This window comes from Brugia malayi (assembly GCF_000002995.4).
Source record: "Brugia malayi strain FR3 genome assembly, contig: Bm_v4_Chr2_contig_001, whole genome shotgun sequence".
In the NCBI taxonomy this organism is placed as follows: domain Eukaryota; kingdom Metazoa; phylum Nematoda; class Chromadorea; order Rhabditida; family Onchocercidae; genus Brugia; species Brugia malayi.
The window spans coordinates 1,579,101-1,603,957 of NW_025062476.1; the positions used below are offsets into that span (position 1 = coordinate 1,579,101).

At 29.3% G+C, this 24,857-nt stretch overlaps 3 protein-coding genes across 3 annotated transcripts; 1 reads left to right on the top strand and 2 right to left on the bottom strand.

The window, feature by feature from the left end:
- Positions 1-6,419: 6,419 nt before the first annotated feature.
- Positions 6,420-6,861, top strand: Bm8855 (Glycine-rich cell wall structural protein 2 precursor, putative; the record flags this gene model as incomplete). The annotated part of the gene is made up of 2 exons (XM_043078089.1): positions 6,420-6,435; positions 6,710-6,861. 2 exons carry the CDS (start codon positions 6,420-6,422, stop codon positions 6,859-6,861), a joined length of 168 nt encoding a protein of 55 aa, XP_042934023.1.
- Positions 6,862-8,579: 1,718 nt separating this feature from the next.
- Positions 8,580-17,807, bottom strand: Bm18201 (Uncharacterized protein; the record flags this gene model as incomplete). The annotated part of the gene is made up of 27 exons (XM_043078090.1): positions 8,580-8,736; positions 9,056-9,186; positions 9,400-9,599; positions 9,731-9,846; positions 10,196-10,317; positions 10,408-10,488; positions 10,828-11,015; positions 11,216-11,414; positions 11,543-11,674; positions 12,143-12,393; positions 12,596-12,731; positions 12,811-12,951; positions 13,072-13,311; positions 13,509-13,730; positions 13,890-14,024; positions 14,162-14,306; positions 14,627-14,774; positions 14,987-15,033; positions 15,171-15,275; positions 15,375-15,472; positions 15,916-16,011; positions 16,068-16,191; positions 16,301-16,400; positions 16,584-16,729; positions 16,840-17,020; positions 17,231-17,323; positions 17,651-17,807. The coding sequence occupies 27 exons, from the start codon at positions 17,805-17,807 to the stop codon at positions 8,580-8,582; spliced, it is 3,891 nt and encodes a 1,296-aa protein (XP_042934024.1).
- Positions 17,808-21,266: 3,459 nt separating this feature from the next.
- On the bottom strand, positions 21,267-24,760 carry Bma-apn-1 (Protein-tyrosine phosphatase containing protein; the record flags this gene model as incomplete). The annotated part of the gene is made up of 8 exons (XM_043078091.1): positions 21,267-21,496; positions 21,687-21,791; positions 22,376-22,507; positions 22,729-22,824; positions 23,223-23,382; positions 23,606-23,742; positions 23,959-24,102; positions 24,349-24,760. 8 exons carry the CDS (start codon positions 24,758-24,760, stop codon positions 21,267-21,269), a joined length of 1,416 nt encoding a protein of 471 aa, XP_042934025.1.
- Between the last annotated feature and the right edge of the window lie 97 nt (positions 24,761-24,857).

Below are 24,857 nucleotides of genomic sequence, written 5' to 3' on the forward strand. Positions count from 1 at the left end.
AATACATCGATCCGCCACGGTCATTTCATTCCGTCTCCCAATAATACATCGATCCGTCTTGGTCATTTCACTCCGTTTCCCAATAATACATCGATCCGCCACGGTCATTTCATCCCGTCTGCCCAATAATACATCGATCCGTCCTGGTCATTTCATTCCGTCTCCCAATAATACATCGATCCGTCTTGGTCATTTCATTCCGTCTCCCAATAATACATCGATCCGTCTTGGTCATTTCACTCCGTTTCCCAATAATACATCGATCCGCCACGGTCATTTCATCCCGTCTGCCCAATAATACATCGATCCGTCTTGGTCATTTCACTCCGTCTCCCAATAATACATCGATCCGTCTTGGTCATTTCACTCCGTCTCCCAATAATACATCGATCCGTCTTGGTCATTTCATTCCGTCTCCCAATAATACATCGATCCGTCTTGGTCATTTCATTCCGTCTCCCAATAATACATCGATCCGTCTTGGTCATTTCATTCCGTCTCCCAATAATACATCGATCCGTCTTGGTCATTTCATTCCGTCTCCCAGTAATACATCGATCCGTCTTGGTCATTTCATTCCGTCTCCCAATAATACATCGATCCGTCTTGGTCATTTCATTCCGTCTCCCAATAATACACCGATCCGTCTTGGTCATTTCACTCCGTTTCCCAATAATACATCGATCCGCCACGGTCATTTCATCCCGTCTGCCCAATAATACATCGATCCGTCTTGGTCATTTCACTCCGTCTCCCAATAATACATCGATCCGTCTTGGTCATTTCACTCCGTTTCCCAATAATACATCGATCCGTCTTGGTCATTTCACTCCGTCTCCCAATAATACATCGATCCGTCTTGGTCATTTCATTCCGTCTGTCCAATAATTACATCGATCCGTCCTGGTCATCTATAATGTCGACCAGATTGACCGATCATCGATTACACCATATGACCCCGTAGCAGATGCGATAGAACGAAAAGCAACAAAATGAAAATGAGAGAAATGGAAAGAATAAGGCCTAAAATCAGGCTAAAGGAGAGAGAGAGAGAGAGAGAGAGAGAGAGGGAGAGAGGGAGAAGAGTCTATGAAGAAGAGAAGAAGTAAAACAATAATAGTAATGGAGAATATTTCATGAAAATCAGAGAAATGAAAGAAAGTTATAATAAGAGTAAAAGAGATATTCTATTAGGCTTCTTTTTCATGAAAAGGGAACAAATGGATGTTGCAGTTAATTAGGCCCAAATGAAATGATTAGCTATTATTATTATAAAATACTCCCTTCTTTCTCTCTCCCTCTCTCTCTTCCTACCCTCTCTCTCTCTCTCTCTCTCTTTAAAATGCTTTCTGAAGGCTATTAAAATCCTTCTCCCTTTGTAACTAACTATTCCTATTTTATAGTCACAAAAATTAGCATTTAATCTAGTCGTATCATATTTCTACTTAATAATTTCATTCCTTCTTCACTCTTCCACCCACAAATTTTTAATTCAATAATCAATTAAAATTAAAAATGCTACCTTTTATTCAAATCATTCCTAAAATGATCTGAATAAGTTTAATCATTCCTAAAATTGATCTGAATAAAGTTTAATCATTCCTAAAATTGATCTGAATAAAGTTTAATCATTCCTAAAATTGATCTGAATAAAGTTTAATCATTCCTAAAATTGATCTGAATAAAGTTTAATCATTCCTAAAATTGATCTGAATAAAGTTTAATCATTCCTAAAATTGATCTTAATAAAGTTTAATCATTCCTAAAATTGATCTAAATAAAGTTTAATCATTCCTAAAATTAATTGGATAAGTTTTAATTATAACAGAATAATTAACTCGTTTCTTCATCATTGGATCATTTCCGATAAAATATCAATGAGTCATCATTGTATCGTAGTTTCTATGGATGATGCGGTAGTGTCATCTCTTCAAAAAAAAAAAAAAAATATAAATAATGCAATGATGATAGAAGGAACGATCATTTCCGCTCCATACGAACCTTTTTTGCATTCTTCAATTTTTCGTATAAAATTTTCTCTTCTATTTCACTCCATCAATGGCTATCCTATAACCCTCCCTCTTCTACCTCTTTCCTTTTTCCTCTCTCTCTTTTTTTTTTTTTTTTTTTTTTTTTTTTTTTAATTTCTTCATTTCTATTTAAACCACCTTTTCACTTAATTTTAACATAACTTCCCAAACAACTTTCAATTTCCGGTAATATAAACATGCTATATAACAGTGTTATATATAAAAAGTTTTCATTTTACATCTAAAATTTTCTCACTTCCTTTCTCGATTACTTCATTTTCATTTTATAATTTTTATTAATTTTTCTTTTTTTCTTTTTTTAAGACAGAAATTTCATGGTGACGTATGCATTCTTTCTTACAAATGTTTGAATGGATGGATGGATGACCTTTGAGAGAGTAATAAGAAAATTTGATGTGAAAGAAGAGAAAGCAGCAAATTGATGTATTTGTGAAAAGCAATTTCAAACTAAAACGAAACATTCATCCATGTTTTAAAAAAAAAAAAAAAAAAGGAAAAAAAAAAAGGAAAAGCCTATTATATCGATGCTAACAAAGCTAAACAGACATAAAACTAAAAGAAATTGAGAGGAAAAGGAAGCAAATAAACTAATATATTACACCAAAAGATGAATTCATAAATTACAATAGTGTCTAGTGGAAATTGCCATCCTTATTTTTCCGCAAAATTCTTGAATAAAAATGGATAACTTTATAAAACGAATTGTTTCCGCTACCGCATACATTGCTTTCCTCCGCAATAGCTTCCGTCATTAAAAAAAAAAAAAAAAAAAACTATCAAAACTCTAATATCATTTCCATACTAAAATATAATCAAAAATTGTATGTGAAACAAACAAACAAAAAGAGAAAAGTAAAAAATTTATTAAAATTAAAAAAAAAAAAAAATTTCAACCTAAGAAATGCTTAATATAATATTTTCAACACAAACGATTCATCATTCTGCTTTTACTACATAATCTTATAGTAGTATTTTTAGCAATTTAAAAAGTACCAAAATTAATTTTCATCTTTGGGTGTTTGTTTTTTTTCAAATATTATCAGTTAACATTGATAAAATGGTAGAGAGATAAACAAAAAAATCAATAATTCAGCTATGCATAAATAAATATTCAAATTGAATAATAATTATTGATAATAAGCATATCAAATGAAGATAACAAAACAGTTAGTTTGTTAGTTAAACTAATAGGAGGAAAAGCGTGGGTGGTTGCTATAGGCGTGGGCGGAAACGATGAGAGAGAGAGAGAGAGAGAGGGAGAGAGAGAGAAAGAGAGGTTAGATACGGTTAGAAAGAATTTCGCTGTCGTTGTTGCACCATTGATTTTAATATCAACCTAACCTAATGAAATGAGAATTTTTGCTCCAAACAGGATCACACATACACACACACACACACACACACACATACACATACATACATACACATACATACATACACATACATACACACACACACACACACATACATACATACGTACATACATACATACACATACATACAGATGGATATGATGAGTGCAAGCAATCCACTTACCCATCCACCTACCCACCCACCCACCCAACAATACTTGTTTGTTTCAATGGCCATTGGTGCAAATGGGACGTTGGAATTTTTCGTTTTTTTTTTTTCTCGATGAAATGGATGTGAAAACGATGAGAATGCGCTCTTTTTCCAGAAATTACTTCCTTTCCTGTATGAACATTTTTAGTATTAACAATTATAGTGATAAATTAATGATTATAATGATAAGCAATAGTGATAAATGATAAATGATAAGAGATATTGATTATGTTGTTATTATTATTATTATTGAAAATGGTACAAAGTACAAAACATTAATGTGATAGGTTTTGCCTATACTATTAAGTGTTAATAACAACATCAACCTCTCTCTCTCTCCCTCCCTCTCTCTCTCTCTCTCCCTCTCTCTCTCTCCCTCCCTCTCTCTCTCTCTTTGTACATTCTTGATGGTATTTCATTTATAAAAATACTGCCAAAATAATTAAGTGACATATTGATAAGAAATAGAAATGAAGAGTAATTTGAGTTAAAGTTATCAAAAAAAAGGTGTTAATTTCACAAACACACATACACACACATACACACATGTACACATACAGACACACACACACACATACACACACACACACACACATACACACACATACATACATACACATGCACACACACACACCTGTAAATATGTATAAAGCATGATTTGAGGACAGAAGACAGGTGGAAAGGATGAAAAAAGTGGGAAATACTGAAAAGAGAGAAGAGCCGGTTCTTTTCTCATTTCAATTTGCAATCGCACAAACTACTACTGACAACAATGCGTGTATGTATGTGCATGTATGTATGTGCATGTGTGTATGTGTATGTGTGTATGTGTATGTGTGTATGTGCATGTGTGTATGTGTATGTGTGTATGTGTATGTGTGTATGTGCATGTGTGTATGTGCATGTGTGTGTGTGTATGTGTGTATGTGTATGTGTGTATGTGCATGTATGTATGTGCATGTGTGTGTGTGCATGTGTGTATGTGTATGTGTGTATGTGTATGTGTATGTATGTATGTGCATGTACATATATGAATGATATTAATATGTGGTAGTAATATATTTTTATTGATAATAAAGATTTGAAAAAATATTATTTGTTTACTTTGTCGTTTTAATTTTAAATTATATTTAAAAAAAAAAAAATGGTAAAAGTGATGTGACATACAGAATTTCATTGGAAGAGAAATAATTTTAAAATATATTCAAAAGATACATTTTCATTTCATATTTACTGCAACATTCTATTCTCACATATAATTCATATGAGCATTTATCGAATGAATCAAATGATATCGTAATGACATGCCGATCAATCGATTAATTGATTAATCGATTAATTGATCAATCGATCAGTCAAATTAGCTAATAATTTTATCAAATTTCTTGATCTAAAGATAACTGATAATAATAGAAAAGAGATTTGTTGAGTAAAAATGATTTTGCAATGAGAATACAGTGAAACGAAATGATATTAATGTAAGAGAAATATGAAATATTGATAATATCGAATAATGGAAATGATAAAATGATAAAAAAGTATTAACAAATATGCAACAATTTTTGTATTATTCTATAAATATTATAAAATTTAACTAATAGTTGTTAATTTAAATTACTGAACTTTACTATTTAATTATTAATTAAAATTATAGAACTTTACTATTAATTAAAAATTAAAATGCAAACAATTAAAAATTTCCAAAATTACCAGAAAAAATCAATTGGCATTCAGTATTTGTTAATTAACTTTGCTAGTGATGCTAGTATACGAATAATCAATTCAGTGATAATAGAAATCCGGAATAAATTTTTCCGGAATAAATCATAAATTACATAGTTAAAATATTTGTATTCACATCTGTAAAAATTGAATAATTTTAATCACAATTTGTTTAACTATTTATATATAAATGATAATCATCAAATACATAATGAATGCAAAATATATTTAATCGAAAATGAAAATAAAAAAAAAAAAAAAAAAAAAACAAAATTATTATTTGTTAATTCATTTTAACATAATCGTAATAATAATAAAAAAAAAGCAAAAAAAAAAACGATGAATTTTGAACATTTAATAATGAATATACAAAATACATAATAAGAATAATGAAAATAATTCTCAGTCGTGACTTTAATCATTTCATTCAAAATTTATTGTTGAAATAAAGTAAAAAAAAAAAAAAAAAGACCACTATGAAGTATGATACTATTTCAGTGAAGAAGTTTATAAACATATCGTAGAATAATAATAATAATAATAATAATAATAATAACAATAATAATATCAATAATAACGATAAACAATAATAACAACTGAGAACAATAATAAATAAGAGTAATAATAATATTAATAACAATAATGATAAACAACAATAATAATAATAATAATAAGAGAATAAATGATAGTAGTAGTAGTGACACTAATAATGACAAGTAGCACTTCAAATATGTGTTACTTAGAAGAGAGTAATAATAGTAATATATTTCAGGTAAATAACTCTTCTCATTGTGATTTTTATTTGCATAGAACTTAATGTATACTTTACTTCAACAAAAGGTCAAACAATGATAACAAGAAAGTGGTAAGAAGTTGTCCACAACAAAATGTATATAAATATAAATAAAATTTTTACACTAAACGATACGAAAATTTTATTTTAATATATCTAATTTGTTGCTAACTAACTCAACATAACTAAAGTGAATAATTGTGATGCAAACGATACAACTAATATTTTCACTTCTATTTTTGTTATGTGTTATCGAAGGACAATTTTTTGGTGGTTGTGGATTTAGTATGATGCATGGATGTGGTGGTATGATTTAAATTATTTATTAATTAGTTGTATTAAATGACCAAACATTAAATCTTTTAAATAATTTGACTAAAGTAATAAAAATAAAAATATATACTACAATAATATTTAAATTTAACAATGTTAATTTATTATTTATAAAAGAATGATACAAATAAATCTGTTTATATTTATCTATTTATGGAAATTACTTTTTTTTTTTTAATATAAATGAATTGTTATGATTTAAATGTTCTCTTCTTGTTACATTGCCCAAAATTAAATTTAGGTTATGGTTACGGTTATGGTTATGGATACGGTTATGGGAATTACGGTGCAATTGGTGGTTATGGAGGTTACGGTGGCATCGGTGGCTATGGTTTATCTGGTATGGGAATGGGCGGTTATGGTATGGGTTGCTGCGGAATTGGCAGCTTCTATGGATGAAAGTAAACCTCAACTATATTCATATTTCTTTTAGCATCAACAATATAGTCAGGTTAATCACCATTAAAATTGATCACTCCCCAGTTGATTGACAATGTCAAAGAGAAATCAATCAATCAATCAATCAATCAATCAATCAATCAATCAATCAATCAATCAAATCAACAAAATTAAATGTAATGCTAATACAACAGGGGAAACCCTATTACGTATCATTTTGTTATTATCACTCATATCTATATTGCTCTAGTAAAATAAGATAAAAGATGTTAATTGATCAATCTATCTGATAATATCTATATGATCTACAAATTGGTCTGCAAATTAGAGAATTTACCTATCATATAAACAAAATAGATGTACATATACATCTAACTCTACGATATGTTAGCTAACCATAGATTAATAATGTAAGCCTTCAAAAATGATCTATAAATGTTGAGCTATTTTCAACAAACATTAACAAATAACAAATGATTTATTTAACGCTTAACTATTAACTCCCATAACAACATATCATACATAAGCATACATAAGGAAGAAATCAAACAGGTGAGCTATTGTTATTCCATGGTATTATTGATAGTGTAGGTGTACATAGTAGATTGCTATGTGCTACGATGAATTTTGAAAACTGTATGCCTAGAAGTAAATTTTATTAAAATAGTAAAATATGAGCGAGAAAGGGTAAAATGGAAATATTTCTTACCTCCAACTGTGATTTTATTTATTTAGCATTAAAATGTCGCTTTTAACAATTTTTGCATCGACTAGTTCTTGTTCAACTATATGGAGAGTGTAAATAAATTCATAATTTTGGTAAAAATAATTAATAGATCATTAGGAGAAATAACATGGCAGAAACTCATACTAATTGGTAACTAATGACACTACCATGTTTGACACACAAAAATATGAATCTTAATCCTCAAATGTTAACTCTATGAAAATTTGCAAAAAAAAAAAAAAAAAAAAAAAAAAAAGATATCGTTATTTGTTCTTTCATATTTGCTTAACATTTGAACTAATAATGAGTGTAAAACATAACAAAAGTAATGATGAGAATATAGCATACAGCATTTATAAGAATGTGGCACCCAAGAAACCAACTTTTTAACCATAATATAATAATTAATGGTGAAAAGCTAGTGATTCCTTTGTAACCAAAGTGATATGGTCCATGAGTAATTCAAAACAGCGAGAATTTCTAAGGAAGTGATTTAAACTGCAGTCAAAAAAAAAAAAAAAGGTATATAAAAATACCTTTTTTAAAATATTTGGTAGAGCGAAAATCATTGCACTTAAAACAGTGCAAAGGCGATAGGAAATGCATGGTAGAAGGAAAAATGCATAAAAAATGTAAGATAAATAGGCACTGAATGAATTGCATACAGAGTTATACAATTTCCCTTTAAAAAAAAAAAAAAAAAAAAAGGAAAAAAAAAAAAAGAATCATCTCATCAATTCTAAACTCTTCAATCTACAGAGTAAATAAGACTAAGTGCCTAAAAAGAATCACAACCGATTAACAGAAGCTGTGTTTCATAATAATTTTAAAGCAATTCCAATTAGAGGTTATAAATTATAATGCTCTACACGTTACAACAATATGATCAACCATTTTTCTTATTATTTCTAAATCATTTTAATACACAATTTAATAATATGTATTATAAGTGAAAGAAAAGGAGTAGCAAATAAATGAATAAAACACTGATTTAATCATCTTCGGTGATACTAGTCGATAACTGTATCCTCAGTGGTCTTTCTTTCCTTCGCGAAATCGTACCATCGCCGGGTTTTATAACGTTATCTTTGAATCTTAATGAACGTTTCTCCTTCTCTGTTAACTGCCGCACTTGCTCATAAGCTAATCTAAAATTTCAAAGAAAATTAAGAAAAAAAAAAGTATTATATCTTCAAAGATGTCAAAAAGTAACAACCAAACAACTTGATTTCAGTTTGTTCTCTCTTTCTTTCTCTCTGTCTTTGTTGATTGAATTGTAGCCATCTTTTCCATGCGACATATACGATGTTACAAAATCACAATGAAAATATTTAGATTGAATCTGATACTAGGCAAAATGCCTATTACTAAGATACCAATTACAACTATAAAATTTTAGAGCTATAAATTTAAGGATAGTAAGATTTTATACTTAAGGACTAGAAGAAAAAAATACAAAAATCTCACTTGAAATAGATGAGTTTCCCATTAAATGTTCCGTTAGATGGTGCTTCACCATTTGTAAAACTAACGTTTTCATATAAATCAACTCTATCCTTCGTATATGGCCACTTACTCCAAGCAGTTGTTGGAAATGCCTATAAAAATAACTTTTCTAAATTATGAAAAATGAAATTTAGATGATTTTTTTTTTAGTTTTTAAATTGCATAAAAGATAGCAACTTAACACTTTCAATTGTTAAAATAGTGATTAGTTGATTTTACATCTTTCATTTATTATTGCAAACTAGGTGCTAGTCAGATGATAGCTGATATAAGCAGAGAATGACAACTTATGGAATATTTTTTACCTCTGACAGTTGAATCTGATCAAATGGTACACGATAGTGAAAGGAGATCTGTTCTTTAAGTGCTGCTACCTGATTCTGCTTATCTACTGGTATCATTAGTTCAACCAAAGATGTTACTTCTGGCACTGATGATTTCCAACGTCTCACCATCACTGGATAAGATGCTGATGTATGCATTTTTGCTCGTGCAACTTCTTCATCTACAAAAAAAAAAAAAAAAATGCTGCACTGCACTGTATCACATATACTGAAATGTCTTAAAAGTTTATGTAAGTTCAAGTAAGTCAAAAAAAAAAAAAGTTTAATGTTTATTACATGAAATGTGTTTAACCTGAGAGAAATTGCAAATACAAATTTTTGTTCCAATCGTGACCACGTCTGCCGAGCTGGTCACCCAGAAACAATACTGGTGCTCCGCCACCAACAATCACTTCTCGTAATCGTAATCTTTGAAATAACAATAACATTATATGATATAAAAAAAGATATAAGAAAGATAACTTCATTAATAAACTATGAATTGTTGTCTGTTTGTCTATCATTACAGCATTATAAGATTAAACAGCTATATGATAAGTACTAAAATTGATGTTATGATTTCATGATTTATTTTCAAAAAATTTATTTGTGGTACAGTTAAAATTAATGCAAGACACGATTCAATAAACAAAATGGAATAATAATAATAATAGCAAATCTGTCATATATTTTTATAAGCCATATATAAGACAAATGATAGGAAGATTAATGGAATGAAATGATCAGTTTTTACTGGTTTATCTGATCTACCACTTACTGGTTGAGGTCGTATTTTGTAGCATACACCTTTTTCATCTGTTCCTGACAACGCATCAATAATGTACGTATTTGCATATCAACAGTAGTTGGAATACTGAACAATGTAGGCCACTTATCTAACTGAAATTCAAGTAAGATTTTGCTTTTTGTTTAAATAATATTCATGAATATGAATAATGCACACTGATGAAATTATTCTGAAAAACTCACATCAGCGTTTTCACGATCAAACCTGATAATCCGCATCAATTTTTCATTCTCTTTCAACGGCGAACGCAACTTCACCGACAGCTACAACACATTTTCTTTGACTTTGTTTAACTTTCCAAAAAAAAAAAAAAAAAAACTTCAGCTTAAAAAATTAAAAAAAATATCGAAAAGAGAAATATTCCCACATTTCAGCTTGAGTTCAGTTTTTCTTTCATATCAAGGATTTTGGATCTCCACAAGATAGGATAAACAGGAACCAGCATAAAATGAAGATGGATTATAATAACATATCAACAATAGATGTGCTACATTCAACATCAGATAGGTTTAACTTGATAGTTCCGCCCTCCCCTACCCACCCCAAAACCCTATGACCTTTATTTTAACAGTAGCAAATATTAAATTTAATTCATGTCATACTTTTTGAACAGCATAGTAAGCGTCATGAATAGTTTCCGTTTCGTTAATAATGCTTTCATAACCATCAGCGTCATCAGTACTGTAATGTTTGAGGACAACAAATTCATTCATATCAACTCCAATTACAGCTGATAACCATTGCTTCATGTGAATAACTAACTGTCGATCGTCTACATCTACTTCAACATCTAAACAGATAACATTACGATGAAACAATTGCTCCAAAGCATTAGTTTTATTCCAAATCGAATAATGTAGCTCTTGATTAATAATAATAACAACTATAGATAAGTCAATAATCAGATGTTAAAAATGGTTAAAGATCATGCTCTTTTTTTATTAAGAATCTATTAAAAACAAACACAAATTCTCAGCATTTCAAGCTAACCGTTGAGTGATTTCACTCGTGATTTTCCACGAATGATAATATCAAAACTAGATTGTGTTGTTCCGGAAATATATGTATGTGTGCCACCCACAAGTGTATCACCAGAGGAGCTTGCAATACTTGCTTCAACTTCTACTGTACTCTCCATTTCAAATAACCGTTTTTGTTCGGAAGCTGCCATGACTGCATCATACGTTCGCTGAAATAAAAGAACACAAGGAACCATTAAAATTTCCAAAATGAAATGATTCGAACTAAAGTTCCCGGAAAATCTCTCTAAAGAAAAGTTCAAATGAATGCAAAAATTAAATAGCAACAAAAGATTACTTCATAACGGCTTATTCGATCAACGGCGGAATCCCTAGCAGTAACATCAGCGGTATCATCACTATCAGATACAACCGGTGATACCATCGGAGTACATGCTGTGCTTACAGATTCCATATCACCATCACCGTCCTTAATTTTCATATTCAATAATACCTAAGAAAATAAATTATCGAAATTTGATCAAATATTATAGAATGCCTCATACGAATAAGCAAACTAATGCATATGTTCACCAAAATGAAATGATTCCTATTTCCACAAAAACTAAAGTATCTAAAAAATCTCTTTGTATAGAAATTCAAGGGATGCAAAAACTGATGAATTTATCATCAGAACTTCTAAAAATGTAAACAACTATATTCTATATATAGTTCTATCATCGGAAGACCACTTTACTGAAACATCCGTAGTCTAGCATTCATGGCCACTGTTATCTTCCTTATCACGAAACATAAAAAGTCATGCAAAGACTAATATGCTTTTAATCTAACTTATCTAAAAATGAATTATAAAAAACCAAAAACTTTTATGCCTTCATCTAAAAATGATAAATAAACTGTTCCATTGCAAAACAATACTGTGAAAGCAATTACTTACCAAGCACGGACTATTATTATCCTCCTCGGAAATTACCGATGACAAATGACTACTAGCCATTGAGGGAGTTGTCTGCTTCATTGTAAGCGTTTCTGGTATACCTGAAGCGGGAACACTACGTAGATCAATAACTGCTGAACAAGATCCTGATGTTGTCGTATTTGTATCAGCAGGCATACTACCTATCGGAGTTGTTGAACGACTGACATCATGCGAAAGTGATGGAATAATTCCAGCTTGTATATAATCATCTAAATTCATTCATTTCAATAGCTAATATAATATAAAATATATTAACTAAAAACAAAGATGCAAAATATAAAAGCGCATTTTATTTCAAAATAACTCTTTTCAGCTACTATGAAGGAAAAGAAAAATATAACAGAATTATGTAACATATATCTATGCTCCCCTCATCCAAAAAAAAAAAATGAATAAACGAAAATAACATACCTGGTGTTGGAAGACTTATTGTCAATATTTTTGCATGATTTCTTCTTTCTAAAAGTGCAAACATCTTTGACTTATCAAAGTCGATTTTTCGATCTTCATCCGTTGAATAACCACTCCCACCAACATCCACATACAACTGAATATTGAATGTTAGTAAAAAGTGGTAACAGTTTGCCCTTATAGATATAAAACTCTTGGTAATTTCATGTGCTTACTTTGACATTTGTGATATTAAGCAGAGCTTGTGCACAGGTAAAACTGTCATCATCAAGCAAAACCATTGTCGGTGATGCAGCAATTCCTTTATCAATTACCAAACGCATGTTGTCGGTTTTATCACCACAAATATGAAAAATCTAAAAATTTACTCTTCATCATATTGTAGAATTTCTGACAAAATTAATTATAAAAAACAACAAGAGTATATATTAACAAAGAGTATTAACGATCAAGTATAAAACAATGATACTTGATACCTGTCCCAATTTCTGCTTTATCATACTCATTGTTTCATTATCGTGATATTGCATTTGAAATGATGGCAGAAAGGTTCCATTTTCAATATTAAGTGCAATTAATTTTACTGTGCCAACTGATTCATCGTCATAAATATGATAAAACTGTTGTGCCTCAGACGGTTTAACATCTAACAGAAAATATACAATCGGGCGGTATAAACTCTTTACGGAACATCCAGGATATACTTCTTCCAATGTCTGGAAAAAAATTTTTTTTTGCTTATTATTATGATAAGCTTCCTAATTTGTTTCCTTCTTACTACATTCTCCTTAACTGCACAGCTTATTTATTCTCCAAAAAATTATTCAAATAAAGCTAAGAAGATATGTCAAAAGCAATAGCAATTATTTGCACAAGTGATAAGAATACTTATTTAGCATTTTGTGATAATAACCTTTTGCATTTCATTTTCTGTGAATGAACGTATAATTGAATAAGTGAAATCTTTGCACAACAGCAGCCGAACGTCAGAAACTGAAACAGAAGTCTTAGCACAAAATGCCTTAAGAATTGCATCGTAAATTTCGGATAATTTCGTTGTGTATGGAAATTTCATTGCTTCCGTTAGATTAGCAACATCTGGTATAATATGAGCTCCATTGAACATTATGTTAACCTGAAATTGAAACACATCTGTGCACCTTAACACTGATATAAATTCACAGTTTTTATAATACTTGCAGCATTTATAATTATCTGATCTACGAATTTGTATCATAATAGAGCAGTTAAACAGAGACGAACATATAAAACAGTTATAGTTTATCAATTTTACCGAAACAAGCGACTCTTTGTATTGTTTTTCTCGAAGTTTCTCTTCTTCTAGCTCCTCAAATCGCCTCAAACGCTCCAGAAGATGGTCCGCTAATTCACCAGTTTTTATAAATCTTGCATTTCGCTTACGATCAATCTGGAAAAAATCTATCTTATAAAATTTTCGGTTAAGAACTGATTGTTCGGTCTTGCTCATAACAAAAATGTTAAACAAAATTAATCATTCCTAAATTTCCAATTCTTCAGATATTAAAAAGAAGACAAAAACAAAACCTGTCTATACATCAACATATAAGCATTTGTATTTCCCGATGACCAACCACCACAAGAACCACCAAATGTACGATGTATATCTTCAATTGAAGCAGGAGTTACGTTACTGTCATTAAAGCAAAACCATTTATCTTGATCCATGTTCCTTAAAAAAATAGATAAAATGATGAGTTATTACTTGAAAATTATCATTATTCCATCAGCTAAAATATTTCATTCGTCATAATCGAGATAACTGCACAATATAAGTATTAGAATAACGATAAAAGGATAATATCACTAAAACAGATATTATTAAATCCCCGTAACCCGAATATTAATGCTGATCTACAATCATCTCATAAGAATCATAATGCAAAAAAGACAGAAATTAATGCAAATATTTGCTTCGCTGTCCAAGAAAATACTTCCCTTTAACGAATATCATTATTCCAAACAGCAGAACTATAAAACCCTAAAACTCACTTGATATATGCGAAATAATGGCCTCCTGAAGCACTCCCTTGATGTACCATAACCGAAAATAATTCATAGAGAAATGGACCATCTCTTTTAAGTAACATATCAACTTCTTGTTCGTCCAAATGACCATTATTCTGTTCCGCACGAGATACTAAGTAATTAAGACACAGTAATATATTAAAACATATCAATTATAAATAATTAAAATAGAAGAAAAAAAAAGACATTCTATAAAAAATATGTTATGTAACAGGCTGACAACTGTCCATAACTAGCATGAAAACCGCAACGTGAGGAGCACTAAATGGCTGAAGATTTCTAACAATGAATTCATAACTTCTCGACTCTTTCAAAAACTATTACCATAATCAGATAAATTTGGTTTTGATGTTGTTGGCTCATCTTTTTTCCTGCAACAATCAAAATGTGAAGAAACTTTCAATGACAATTATGTTAAACATAACATTATTACATAATAGCATAAATAACAGACATTTAAATGACTTGGTCCCATAACTAATAAGTTGAAACAGAAATAAAAAAAAACCTTGACACTGAGACTGCTGATGCCCAACTGATCTTCTTCGGTGGCTCACTTTTCGTTGCATCGTAAACGAATTCATTCAAATTTAGTAATGCTGGGAAGGTCATTCTAAAACAACTTGATAGGAAATTGCGGAATTAAGAGGTTAACATAAAAAATATAAACAGTCACCAAGACAACGGTATAGGGAAAAATAAATAAACGTACTTGTCGTTTAATTTGATACGATGAAGTGTATTGCAATCAAAATCAAAACGTTTAAGCTGGATTGACAGCAAATAGGGAAATTTTATTATTCGCAAACCCTATAACGGATTCCATAACGAATTTATGAATCAATAATACAAAAAACAGAAAGATATAATGCTACTATTACTTCGGTACAATTTTTTAGCTAGTACAGGCTCGGTTCAATATCATACACTATTGCTAGATGAAACAAGAAGGAAAAAAAAAACATGTAATTCATAGGAAAATAGCATGCTGGTAGGATGAAAGATCCTAAATGAAGAAATAAATTCATGAAAGAACAATCTATCACAACTAAGCTGTTAAAAGAATGTAGATAAAGAAATGAGACCACATGGATTACTTCATTTTATCATTACTAATTTCTCATTTTCAAAAGTTTAAATTCTTCCAAAACATTTAATGGATTACTGCTAATAGCTACTAAATCAATGTAATTGGTCGAAATTTTTTATGCACTTCGACTACTTCGGAATCAATAACTTTCTTGACATCTTACCTTTAACGCATTTTGCTTCCTTCTGCACCCTTCACAATAATACTGATTACTTCCTTCCAGCACTTCAGGTTTGATGAAAGCATGAAGTGCCTCTTCCTGCAAATATTTAATGAAGCAAATAATTAGATAAAAATGAGTCACGTAAAACTTACCACACTTTTGAAGGCATCAGTGGCACCAAATTGTTTCACTGCTAATGGCAAATCCAGAAATTCATCCTGCTTGATATTTTCCTTTTGACAGAAAAGACATTTGACAAAATCCTCCATATTACCCCTATAAAATCGATTATGTCTCAAAATTATTATTATGAAGTTTCAGATCTTCGAATCAAAGAACACAAGATATTCCGATGTTATTACCACACCTTTGACCGTATGATTACCTGTATAGTTCCTGAAAACTAGCGTCTGCTTTGCTCCATTTCTGTTTTAATGCATCAAACATTATTCTGCATAACTCCTGGATATCATGTTGCTCGTAAGCTACAAAAAAAATTTATTCGAGAAAAAAAAAAACGATAAGGTATTTTTAGCCTTAAATGTCCAAGGATCGTTAAAGCACAAAGTGTAATCAAAAAAACCATGTCAATAAGGTTTTCGAGAAAAAAACTGTAATTACTAGATAATTTATGGACTAACAATTCAAACATGAATATGAAAACTTACCCTCGGAATTACTCCAACCAAAAGATGCAGTCAAATCAATAGTTTCCAGCGATTCACGGTCACTGGTTTGCAGAAGCAAAAACAATTTTTGTAGTTGGCATGGAATGCTTCTAGCTTCCGCAGCTTCAGAACCGGTGAATTTCCACCTATCAAATATTACAGAAATGGTGAAGTACTTTAGCCATGCCAATTTCATTTTCTTATTAGAAATAAAAAAAAAAAAAAAAACCTTTAACTAACGATTTTCTTCACTTACCCATAAATTGCATTTCGGAATTCAGGTGTCATATATAACGTTTGTATTAGTGAATTCAGATAACAAGTCATAGCTTGATTGACTAAACCAACGTAACAATGATTGTTATCGTCTAAATTAGCCAACGGTCCTGTTGTATCCATTGTTGAAAGAACCGGTAATGGCAACAAAACTTCCGAGTCTGATTTACAAATAAAATGTAAACTTGACAAACGATATTATTTTCAAGAAATATAATTTAAGCTATGCAACTTCTACTAAAAGCAATATTCTCTGATGTGATTTGATATGTACAAAGAAAAGCATAATAAAAGGAAAATTTTAAGAAAATTTAAGGGAAATTTAAGTGTCAGATATTTTTTAAATTTTTTTGAAAATGAAAACTGCTCACTCAAATCAGCAGTTTCATCGGCAACCTGATGGATGCTGGAAGTGGACGGCTCACAGGGCATACTTTCGGGAGGAGAGCGATTTATATCGCCGCCTATTAAACGCAATATTAATTAAACAAGAATTCCCAAATCATTTTATATATGATATGTTTACGAAATACAAACACAAAAATTTTCTGGAGCTAATTTGGATGCAGTGATTACAGTTAGCTATTTTTCAAATGAATACGATCCATATCAAGAGATGAAGACAAGAGTGAGCAAGACGGTCACAAAGTGTTTCTTCGCAACAACAGAAGAGTCGTTCAATTCTACTTTTTTTTGATATGAAAAAGTAAAGAAATTCTGAGCAATTTCCATCATTAAAAAATAGAATTATCCTAATTTGTCATAAGCTTTATAAGCAAAATCCACCATACCAGGTAATGATGGTCCATTAAAGATTAGAGGACAGAGGCTTGTATTGGAATTACTTGAAGCTGTAACAGATGATCTCGTATAACTTGAAGTTGCATCATTTTGTTCACGTAGCGTTTTACAGCCATGCCGACGTTTACTTGATGTACCTTTTGACATCACAAATAAGCAGTTACTGCACCACTTATAGTTTTATTCGATATCTTTAACCTGAAAAATTAGAAATTCTATTCATCGTAAAAGAATAAACCTACAATTTTTTGTCTTAAACGCAAAAAATATCTACATTTAGCATCCTAAAAAGACGTAACATAGATGTTTAATCGTGTTTGTTAGATTTATCAACTGATGAAATAATTATTCGTATACTCCCAATCACGTTAGCATAATATTTTCTTACCTTGTTGAATGATACTAAATCAAATAATCATGTATACTTCGACCTACAGCCAATCAGGATTATTACCAACTTTGACTAACTTTTACCACAACTTTTTACCTATTCGTCTAACTCCTCTATAACATGCATATATTTCATAATCAAAAACGCATGAAATAGCATGATTTCAGTGAAAAATATAATATGCAAATTAAATTTAGTAACATTCAGTTCACAATTGCCACTCGCAATTTTAATAACATATAACACCTGCAATGGAAACCACCTCGTACACCACGTGATATGCTTATTCTGCTAGACACCCATCACTCCGTAATTTCTACGTTTTCCGGAATATGCATTTCCCTAAAGCACTCACCACAAACCAAACCTACCTCAACTAAACCACTATCCCAAAACTTCCTCGTTGACCTCTGACATCTATAATGGCTTGCTATTATCACAATTAAACGAGGACACAATTCAGGACGTTATGCTACACAAATTGTCCATTGCGTGGGTGGAGGTGAAAAGAAGGTAAAATTTGCTTTAATTAATGATAATTTTGTTTTCCTTATGCAGGGAATATGCTTCAGTATTGGTTATCCTGAAAATAGCTCGAATTATTCAGAATCCGGAAAACAGGTTTAAATATTCATTCAGATGATAATCTAATTTTCCATTTAGCTATCATTTGCATCATTATTGGCTTAAATTAAACGAAATTACTATTATGCTATTATTATCACTGATAAGAATTACTTCAAATCTCTCTCTAGAAGCTTACAACTATTGGATTAATTTCCTTCTTTTTTTTATCTTATCACTATCGTACATATTTACCACAAATTCATTTTCAAAATTGAAATTTTATTGATATATAATTCAATCATCTTTAGCTTATCTACTCTATATTATTCATACTATGGCATTTTTCTTCTTTTTCTGTCATATTTTTTGATAAAAGTTAACTTATTCATTGTGAAAAGCAAAATAATGATTGGGACAAAAATAAAAATAAAAAAATAAAAAAAAAAAAGAAAACAAAATTCCAAACCTAAATCATTTAATCTTTCCTACTGAATAAGGGAAATTAAAATTGAGAAGAAATAATGTCCTTTTTGTTAAATAACAAACCAATGAGCCATTATGATGTCTTCTTCAAAAATTTTTTTTTTTTTTTTTTTTTAAAGAAAATTTGAAATGATTGATAGAAATCTTAAGAGATTAGTAATAGAATGAATATTGATGTAATTGAAAAATACTTACCAAAAGAGACTATCCAATTTAGTCCTCAATTCATTTTTAGGAAAACTATATAAAATATTTTATTAAAATCAAATCTATCACTACTTTATTTATTATTTGATATTTTCATTGAATTATTTTATTGAGAGAAAAAAAAAAAAAAAAAAAAAGTAACTTTCAAAATTTAATATTTCCTGTAATTCAGAGTTCTTCTTCTTCTTCTTCTTTTTTTTTTCTTTTTCTTTATTATTTGCTTTTTTTTTTTTTTTTTTCTTAGCTCTTTTAAATTTTATTTTGATGATAGATAATAATTACAAAATAATTTCAATAATAGAAAAGTAAATGATTGGCAAACATTAAAAAGAAAAATAGAAAGAAAAAACTATACAAAATATTCAATTGTTATCGATTTTGAATTACAGAAATAGGAAAATTTTTCAATTTATTTCAAATTCCTTTCGAATAAGCAATCTTTCTTTTCTTTTTTTTTTTTTTTTTTCTTTTTCAAACACTAATACAAAGTAGAAGTTCTAGTTTTTTTTTTTTAAAAAAAAAAAATCTATTCATAAAGTTTTTAGTTGAGGAAAAAAAAAGAAGAAAGAAAGAAAGAAAGAAAGCCTATTCATAGTGATGTTAAAATTTTAATTCAATAATTATTGATAGATGATACATCATAGAATATAAGAGGAAGATTCAATCAAATATGTTAAATTTCATTTAAATATCATTCATCTTTGTAATAAATCTCTCTCTCCCTCTCCCTCCCTCTCCCTCTCTCTCTCTCTCTATTCGCACATTTCTAAGAAAGTCTAAATTTTTGCAATTTTTTTTCCTTTTTTTTTTTTTTTGATAAAAATAAACTTAGTTAAAATATATAAATTATTACATTATTGCATGAATGTATTGCTATCCGATTGAAAAATCTATAAAGTTGAAATGAAATTGAACAGAACAACAATATTTGAGATTGTAATCATTTGAAATTTCTATTATCTGTGAAAAATTTTGTCATTGCGAAGAGAATGAGACATCACATAGATGTGAACAAATATAACTAACAGCAATGATAATGATGAATAATGAAATGTAATAATAATAATAATAATAATTTGAAGCTCAATTCAACTTTTCAAAATTTAATGACATTTTACGAAAAAGATGTACCAAAATCATTGATGAAGCAAGCAAAACCAGTTTTCTTTCATAATGAATCATTGCTGCTAAATCAATTTGAAATGAAATATTGATGATAATTCAACTGATTGCTTCGTTTAAATAATGTAAAATAATTGTAAATATGGGAAGTTCAAAGTTTTAACATCTTTCTAAATTCTTATCATCTCTTTTTTTCGTTTTTTCGTTTTTTTTTTTTTTTTTTTTTGATCACAGATTCAACTTTTTTATCAATGCTAACAATAATAATAGAACTTATCGCAATAAAATTTCTATAAAATAAGTTAAACGTAATTTATAATTCTCTTTGCATATACAAAAAGAAATTAATTATTTCTTTTAGCATCCCATTAAGTAGATAAGAATGATAATGCTATCAAAAGAAGAATAACACAATGATAACAAAAAAAAAAAAAAAAAAAAGATTAACTTTGTAGAAATATATGGTAGGTCTCAATTAATACAGATATATTCACTAATAAGTTCTACAATTTACTTCAATGTAAATCATTAAATCGTTCAAAATGTTACCCAACAAACTACTGTTAAACATTTATTCATATTTAACAGCAGCAGATGGTTATGTGAGTTTTCATAGTTTGTTCTTCTCGAGAATTAAACTAATAAGCTTTATAAGAATCTCTAGACAGAGAAAAAAAAAAAAAGAACTCAGGCGCATTTATTCTGGATGAACTGGTTTTCTTGATAAATATTAATGTACTAATATGCATAAAGGTAATAAATTAGCTGAGATCTTTATTGCCAATAGGTAATAGATATGAAATTCGGTTGAAATGAATGAAAAATAAGCTAAAATTCTATACGGGTGAAAAAAATGATCTAATATCTTTCTTATATTCTTTCAGTGGTTTGCTATTCAATGAATGATATAATCTGATCATCTCTTCTGCATAGTCTCCTTCTGGTGTTTCTAGAATCATTGGTAAACCATCGAATCGCTGATCAGCTATAAGATTACGAAAAGCTGCTAACTTCAGTTTGCCTTTACCAATATTTGCATGACGATCCAATTTTGAACCAAGATCACCTAAATTGATTATTTTAGAATCTGTAAGTCTGAATCTATACTTTAGCTTAGTGTATCTCTGAAAGCTGATACTAATATGACATCCGACTTCCTTAAAAAGACTTATCAATTGCTTCCTATAGATATTTACTGCTTATAAATATGTAGAGCTAAACTTAAAATCATTTCAAATTTTATAGAATAAGTTTACCCATTGAATCATTAATATGGAAGGCACGAAGATACTGAAGGCCAATAGTATTCTCGAATTCACTGAAAGTTTCCTTATATCGATCTTCTGATCGTATGTCATAACCTAAATCTAATTGATATAAGCATTGATAATAATAATTGAAAAACATTATGGAAAATCATTATTGGTTTATAATAATACTTGATTCAAAAGATTACTTAGAGTCAAAAATTCGTATTTTTAATAAAACTTTAGAAATAAACAACAAAACATTCAGCACTGAATTAACAATTCTCCTGATGAACATATTGATGTCTTTAATAGAGAAGAGTTAGAATCCATTAGGAATTGGAGAAGGAGAGAGAGAGAGATTGGGAGAGAGGGAGAGAGGATTAGAGATTAGAAAGCAAATCAATAATACCCATATTCTCATTTTCAATATCAAATCAACCTATGACCTTTGTTTAATTTCATAGTTATAGGCAAACTGAACCTGACCACCATAAGGTGTGATATCTTTTGTTCTTCCAGAGAGAATAAAAGAATATTTAGCACATTCATGCCCTAATATAAATGATGATGAGACGTAAATACAAACTTTGAATAAAACTCTCAAAATTAAAATAAATTGAAATATTTGAAATAGTGATAAAGTTCATGTGATCGACTCATTACAAGGTTAAATTTTCTTTTTTTTAACAACGAACCCGCAGCAAAAATATGACAAGTATCAAAGCACACTCCCACACGCTTCTTATTTTTCACCAAATTAATAATTTGCTGTAATTCTTCAAACTTCCCACCAATAGTATTTCCCTGTCCAGCCATCGTTTCAACCACTAAAAAAAAAAAAAAAAATTTTTTTTTTTATGAGAAACATCGCAGAAAAAAAGAAAAAATCACTAACAATAACTTCTAAGTAAACTTCTCAATTGAAATAAGAAAAACAAACAAAAACAATTCCTACTATTTGCAAATTCAAATAGTCTTTGAAGATTCTTTCAACAGAAATAAAATTTCAGAAATTTGTCAAATTTGAAAAAAATTTTCAAAAACAAACAAATTGTAATATATTCAGTTTGATCTATAACATAATTCAAAGTAGCTGCAATTGTTTTGATGCATTCTTCACGTGTACACTTCCCTGCGGTAGATCCTAAAAATTAACCTGTTTGGTTATAAAATATAAAGCAAATTAAAAAAGAGGAAAAAAAAAAACATAAAGCAAATTAATAGGAAGCATTAATTATCTAATCACTAGAAAGCATTTTTCTCAATTTATCCATTATAGTTATGAGAGATCAAAGACAGAATAATTTTTGATTTGTTTAGAAATATTTCTCACACAATCATCTACAAATTCTATTCACAAATTAATTAACATAATATCAATTATAGTCATTTATCATAACAATGAGACAATTAAGTTAAAAATTGTATTTTGCTATAAAATAGGAAAGAAAATTATACCATTTCCATTGTTATAGTGAAATTTCCTGAAAAACCCAACAGCACAGTAAAAAAAAAAAAAAAATGAAGTAAAACTTAACATACCAGGATGAATATTGTAATAGATAATACCAAGTTGTTCACATCGCTTACATTCGTCTAACATACATGCTCGAGCTCGAGCTAATATTTCCATGTCACAACTACCACCATTTATCAAATATGATCCATGTACAACAATTTGATCCATTGGAAATTTTAATTTCTGCAATAAAAAAAAAAAAAAAAAAAGTTCAAAAAGAAAAGAAAGTTTATATTTCTTATTCAAACATTTTTTTTTTTCATATTCAATTTTCTTCTGAGCTTTTTCCTAGGATATTGCTATCGTGTATATGAAATGCAATATATCAGCAATTAGCCAATATCTAAAATAATAAAATAATTTTATAATTATTTTATAATAGTTATTAATTATTAAATAAACATACCTGTGCAGTTTCACGAAATGCTTGCACTACTTCAGCTTTTATAGGTGGACTATTCCATGAACGTTGATTTCGGACAAAAAATGCAAAAGATCGACATCCAATAGATAAAGCATTGTAAAAACTCTGTTCCAAACCACCTAAAATAAATTTTTTTTTATTCTTATTCAAATATTAGTATATGATAGACTTTATTTACTTTTTTTTATAATGGAATTTAATACACATATCCGATCGTTTAACTAACACAAATGATAATTTAATTCAACAGATCTAATAAATTGCTTACTTTCAATTATGTTTCCTTGAAATTTTAATCAAAAAAAAAGAGAGAGGGAGAGAGAGAGAAATAGTACCTGCTACACTGACATGTGCACCGAGCATTTTTTTTGATGTAGCAGCAGCTTGCATTACTTTTTGTGCAATAGGATCTATCGATGAACTATCGTCTTTCAAAGCTATTTTCATTGAATGTTTTCGTTTTGGTAGTGCAGAGTAGCCTGAAATATGAGGGTTAACGAATAAAAAATTATTATTTAATCATATTTCAATTAATATAATAAACATTTCAGATAGAAAATCAATCTTCCATTTATAAAATATTGAAATATTCTATACTAACTAAAAAATTATTTTGTTTAATTAACATTTTCTTCTCTTCTTTTCTTTTGATACTTCCATAATTTAAAATTATCTTAATAACAGAAGACTACTCCTATTTATTCATAATGTTGTTAAAGCAATACCTAAGTTAACAGAGGTCTCCGTGATAATCTGCTTATTTTCATTGCCGGAATCCGGTATCTTTGTCAATTTCCTATTTCTTGTTTTAACACTATTATCACTTCTTAACTCCTCTATCTTCTCCGTAATCAAATTTCTCGTTTTTTTTGATTTCATTCGGGTTGATTTTCGCTTCAATACTTCTTTCTTCAAATCATTTCCTCTCTCCAATTTGTTCGATTCATTTTCTTCTTTAACTTTTGCTTCATAATCATCTTGCAGAGTTTCAGTTAAAGAATTTCTCACGGTATCGATCACATTCAACGACGAATCCGGTAATGCTATTTTGCGTTTTACTCTTATACTATCCGGTTTTTTCTTAATATTTTTACTGATCACTGTTGATTTCAACTCCGTTGCGACACTTTGCTTCATTAGCTGAAAAAATAAATAAATATTACAGCATTGTGTGAAAATTATTCTCGAATTCTTATTTTCTGATCACAGTTTGATCAAATACAACTTGAAGATA